Genomic DNA, 5,720 nt, shown 5'->3' on the forward strand with positions numbered 1-5,720 from the left:
TGGGGATTCTAAATCAAGAAAAGGCAAAAATAGGGTGGAGTCCAAAAAATCTTATCAAGAACCACTGCGGGGCCAGAAAAGCTGAAACTTATGTGAAAGCTTTCTGAGGTACTGTAGATTCTAAATTGTTCAAAACATGACCCTCAGCGATAAGGTGGGGCCACAATAGATAATCAAGGTTTTACATTGAAATATATAGGAAAAATCTTTAATATTCTTCTTCTCAAGAACCACTGTGTCAGAAAAGCTGAAACTTGTGTGAAAGCATCCTGATGTAGTGTGGATTCTAAATTGTTCAAAACATGGCCCCCGGGTATTGGGTGGGGCCACAATACGGAATAAATTTAAAGTTTTACATTGATATGTAAAGAAAAAAATCTTTAAAAATATTCTTCTCAAGAACCACTGAGACAGAAAAGATGAACCTTATCTGAAGGCTTTCTGATGTAATGAAGATTCTAAATTGTTCAAATCATGGCCACCAGGGGTAGGGTGGGGCCACAATAGGGAATCAAAATTTAACCTTAAAACATAAAGGTAAAAAATCTTTAAATATCTTCTTCTCAAGAACCACTGAGCCAGAAAAGTTGAAACTTATCTCGAAGCTTCTTGAGGTAGGGTAGATTCTAAAATATTTAAATCATGTCCCTTGAGGTAGGGTGGGGCCACAAGAGAAATTAAAGTTTACCTTGAAATGTATATGAAAAATGTTTAAAAATCATTTTCTCAAGAACCACTATACCAAAAAAGGTTTAATTTAGGTTGAAGCTTCCTGAGGTAGTATAGATTGTAAATTATTCAGACCATGATCCCCTGGGGAAAGGTAGGTGCCGTAGTAGGGAGACAGTGTTTTACGAAGAAATATATAGGAAAAATCTTTAACAACCTTCTTTTCAAGTACCGTTGAACCAGAAAAGCTGAAACTTAAGTGGAAGCTTCCCGAGGTAGTGTAGATTGTTAATTGTTCAGATCATGGTCCCTGTGAGGGTACATATTATTGTTTTGTACATATTGTCGTCGTCGACAATATGTACATACCCTCATTGCACGTATTGTCGTCCATCGGTACATATTGTTGCCGGCTAAAAACCGAGCATTAACTAGCTGATCTGCACTTTGCTACCCCACATGTGTATATTGCTGGACATTTATTACACTTGGCTACAAAAAAATTATTAAAAATCAATGCTCATATCCTGCATTTATAATGCAACTAATACATGTAATATGCTATAAGTTATTCCACACAAATGCAGAAGTGAAAACTGAAAAAGTATACAACTATACAGACTGTAGAACATTTTACAAAAAACAATTAAGTGATGTGCATCTAACAAAAATATTTCAACAGTAACCACATGTAGATTCAAGATTCACTTATTCCAATCAGATTCAAAACAGGCCATAAAACTTCTAAACTTTTCCTCATTACCTTCAAGACTGAAATCACCCAAGTCTTTCAACTGTACATTTACAATTTTTTCTATCATCATTTTCTTCAAGGCTTTCTCGGACGCAATCACTTTTATGTCGTATTTCTTAGGTCTAATGTCACTTCTGACAATAGCAACATAGTTACGAAGCTGTATTGTATATTGCTGGTTTAAATCCTTGATTACAAATACCACAATATCGGAACGACCTCCGCATTCATCGTATTTGTACATAGAAGATACAAGTTCAAACAGTTCCCGAGGTCCTAGTGCTGTGATGATCTCCTGACGATGTTTGTTTTCCAGTTTTATTTGAACGCTTCCTGATGTTTCAAGAGCACTCGTCAAGTAGTAGTTACTGGCAATGGCATTGATGTTTCTAATTCCAAGAAGAGTGAGACAATCCACTTTGATTTTTCTTGCCTCAACATTTCGATCGTCAACAACTAGGATGTACGAGGCAAGCTCCAAGGCCCATTGGATATCATTATCATTCCACGCTTTGATTGCCGAGTTCAAGGTCTCTGACACACCACCAGCAAGCGCCACCACACGGCTTGCTTTGTCAGTATTGGATAGAGGAAAGAGGTCCACTGGATCACCACTAAACCAACCAAGATAAAGTTGAAACACCCCTTTTACTGACCAAGGTACTGTGCCGTAAAATTCTCTTAAGTGAGGATGCAAACGAAGTTTTTCAGGCATGACCACGTGCTTGACAACATCATCAGGTGAAAAACCCTTGTTGATGAACCTAACTGCTTGATCGTGGACAAATTGAATGCCATCTCTGTATACTTCCAGGACTCCTCGGACATTTTCCTTGCCTATTATTGGTTGTGTATGGCTTGGAACAAGATATTCTGGTTCTAAATCTAGCATTCTTTGCACTGAAGTATACCAGTCCACTGGATCTCTCGCAGGGGCTCCTCGTATGGTGTATATGTTCGGAAATGCCCTGTATACGTCATCTGCACACATAAAGGCCTGAAAAGATGGGATCCAAAGACCGATTTGATCACTTGTTTCTCCTGGTATTTTCAAAAGACGAACGTCTAATCCTGTAAAGAAATATACATGTACATGTATGTATTCTTTAAATTTCATAATTTATTTATTTGTGAGATCTTTTTTGTTCACTAAAATAAAGCCAACAATTTTAAAAATAGATGGTTTATATTTATTTCTATTTGTACTATTATAATTATTCATACAAAAATGTTTATTTACCTTTTCAGAGAGAAAAAACCTGGAGCTTTCCAATTTAAAGCGAATTTGCAAGAAAATTATACAGGAAATATTATTATAAATCTATTAGGCATTTACGCTAGAATTCAAAGCCCTGGGTTTTTTGTGACCCCCCCCCCCTCGTGTGACCTACATCCTATCTAAAAGAAAATCTTGAATCCGGCCGATTTATTTTTCGTTTACACAATTAATGTACATGTTATAGTCAATTTGATACCTGCAATATTAATGTCCATTTCCATATCCCTTAAAAGTTTATTTGGGAGGATAAGCCCCATGGAATCTTTGTCTTTCCCATAATTCAACTGGATTCCTATACCAGCATTCTGAAACTTGTCTTTGGTGACAAATGTTCCAAATTGACGCATGGATCGCTTGAACTTAGCTCCGTAAGCGGTAGTGTGGAACTTCCTAATCTCTTGCGGTAACTGTTCGTGTGCCCAAATGTCTGGCAAGTTGGAAGGATCCTCAATAAAACCCTGTGAAAATCGCAAGTTTTGACTGAAATTTTTCATCCTTGATTTTATTTCAAATATTTATATACATGTATATGTAGCATGAAGAAAGTTTGTGTGCAAAATTTTTTTTTCAAAAATTAAAAAAAAAAATCATTGGAGCTACTGACTAGATGCATGTTTATTGTCGGTTATGACCGGTAGTGAAGTTTCGCTGATGACAGTCTTCTACTATGCTTTTTAATTAACCCAAAAAGGAATAAGCCAACTTGCTTATCTAAATGAATGATTGAATTCGCAACACTTACTTGTTTAGTGTATACATGTAATAAAAAATTTTAAAATGCGTTCTAATTAGCTCTTATACCACAGATAATATTAAAACTAACTTTCGAACAATTACAACATACGAACAATGAAACAGAGAATGGTATCCATATTGGAAGGAGGGGGGGGGGCTTAATTTGATGAGTAAGCTCAAACAATTGAAAAGTGTACCTTATTAGAACCCCCCCTTTTTTTTAATATCAAATCAAATAAAACACTTTTTAGATACTTTAATAGCTTTGCATTGTTTCTACGAATCTGGAATGTTTAACGGAGAATAAAAGGTAAAACAATTCAAAATATTTTTTTCTTTTTCAAATCACCTCTCTCCATCTTTTTAGTACGTAATACTTCTGCTAATTCCTTGTTCTGCTCAAAATTTGTAGCTTTTAGTATTTCGTTTATTACTATAATAATAATAACTCACATATGTAGGCTGCTTTTAAATGAATGTGTCCGGGAGTATTTCACAAAATCAAGATTATTAATTTTCTTTTCAGTCTCTGGGATATACAGAGTAAAAAGAATGCACGCACGGATATATAATTGAAAAATTATTTTCAAAAAGGATTTATTATTGAACAGAATAGGAAAATAAAAAGTAAGAATGCTAAAATGAGAACGTACCCCTACACCACCAATATGATCGGTGTGATGATGTGTGTAAATAATTGCTTTTATGGGCTTCTTCGTGATTTTTCGAAACTCCGTTAAAATCTCTTTGGCAGCTAGGCTACTTTCAGTGACGTCAACAATGATAAGTCCATCAGGGGCAATCACCATTATTGCATTTCCTAAGGCATACCCAATCCCCATGTAAATATTGTCCATAACCTGCAATAAACCAAGAGCTCAGTAACATAATACAATTCCTAGTATCTCAATCTTGCACACAAATACACATAATAGAGCCAAACATAAAACAGACAAGACTCCCCCCCCCCCCCCTCCCAATAAAAAAAGTTACATGTAGTTTTAAAGTCTTCAAAAGTATCAATATTAAAATCAAATGTTTCAAAATAACTTCTGTTGTGAAAAACAAACAAACAAAAAGAAACAACAAACAAACAATGAATAGAATCAGACGAAAAACCTTTTTAATTTCCTTTTTCTGAAATTCTTTGGAGTGTTTAACCAATTCCTGGTCTGGAGACATGTCACGGATAATTCTTGAGGTCATGTCAGGTTTGATAGTGGAAAGACGGACCTGGTACCCTAGAAACGCAGCAAACGCCGCTACCACGACCACAAACACGAACTGAAGAGCGCTCATACTTGAAAGAGAGAATTACTGATGAAAACCTGAAAAAGGAGATATATGCGAATTGCATCATGATGGGTTGTTAAATCATTAAATGTAAAATCGGGATTTGTATAAACTGAAATTAAATATTTTAGCAATCATGAATCAATAGATTTTCTCCGTTTAAATTCTCTTCTATTACATGTACATATACATGTATACCGGTGACACAAAGGGGCTTTGTTACACAGAACGGACAGCAGGATCTATCGGAATCATGCTTAGATGCAAAAAGACATTTTGAATTCCATATAATGACTTTAACAGATTTTAAATAATCCATTATGGCCAAAGCACAGAAACATGTAGCAAATCAAAACTTTTTTGCATTTGAAAAAAAACTGCCAACCAAATGGTTTTCACAATTTCACTTTTCCATAAAAGTCTACATAACCTCTTAAATATATTGAATAGTGAACAGGTAAACAAATATGCATTGTTCAAAACTGACCGGTAATACCTCCAATGGTTTGCAGAGAAGGTAAATTTTATCCAGCATTAATTTATCTGTTATTGCTTATATCAGTTATCATTTCAACTTACCTAATGACTGTACCTCTCGCACCTGCTGCACGTGCTCCAGCTACCTTGATTTCGGAGACTTCGGCCTTTAATAAAAACTGCCGGACGCGGTCAGTGACACAACATGAATACGGAAAGAAGAATCTGACATAAATAGTTATTTACGAAAATATATTTACATTTCCAAATATTTTTCCTTAAGATTCTTTGCAAATTAGAAAAAGTTCATGTTGTCATGAACTACCGTTGGATGAGTAAGAATGTTGCCATTGTGATGTGATTGAAGTCAAACAATAGTGCAACTTTTTTTTTTTCAAAAATGATCATTGAATGAAAAAAATATGTGGCAAGTCATCAGAAAAATAATGTAAATGTAAGATGTGAATTTAATTTTTGAGAATTCATGAGGTACATGAACTACATGTACAACGC

General features: G+C 35.1%; 1 protein-coding gene across 1 annotated transcript; it reads right to left on the bottom strand.

Moving 5' to 3' along the window:
- Nucleotides 1-1,249: 1,249 nt before the first annotated feature.
- On the bottom strand, nt 1,250-4,736 carry LOC133175263 (linear primary-alkylsulfatase-like). Its single transcript, XM_061310364.1, has 4 exons — nt 4,557-4,736; nt 4,091-4,297; nt 2,899-3,160; nt 1,250-2,494 (listed from the first exon to the last, which is right to left on the bottom strand). The coding sequence occupies exons 1-4, from the start codon at nt 4,734-4,736 to the stop codon at nt 1,374-1,376; spliced, it is 1,770 nt and encodes a 589-aa protein (XP_061166348.1). The 3' UTR covers nt 1,250-1,373.
- Nucleotides 4,737-5,720: the final 984 nt, after the last annotated feature.

This window comes from Saccostrea echinata, unplaced genomic scaffold, assembly GCF_033153115.1.
Source record: "Saccostrea echinata isolate AGI-Se365-2 ecotype Australia unplaced genomic scaffold, CSIRO_AGI_Sech_v1 ptg000062l, whole genome shotgun sequence".
Classification (NCBI taxonomy): domain Eukaryota; kingdom Metazoa; phylum Mollusca; class Bivalvia; order Ostreida; family Ostreidae; genus Saccostrea; species Saccostrea echinata.

Coding starts and splice junctions, on each gene's coding strand:
- LOC133175263 (XM_061310364.1), bottom strand. CDS start 4,736: ATGAGCGCTCTTCAGTTCGTGTTTGTGGTCGTGGTAGCGGCGTTTGCT. Junction 3,161..4,090: donor ATCATATTGGTGGTGTAGGG/GTACGTTCTCAT, acceptor CGATTTTCACAG/GGTTTTATTGAGGATCCTTC. Junction 2,495..2,898: donor AATGGACATTAATATTGCAG/GTATCAAATTGA, acceptor ATTTCTTTACAG/GATTAGACGTTCGTCTTTTG.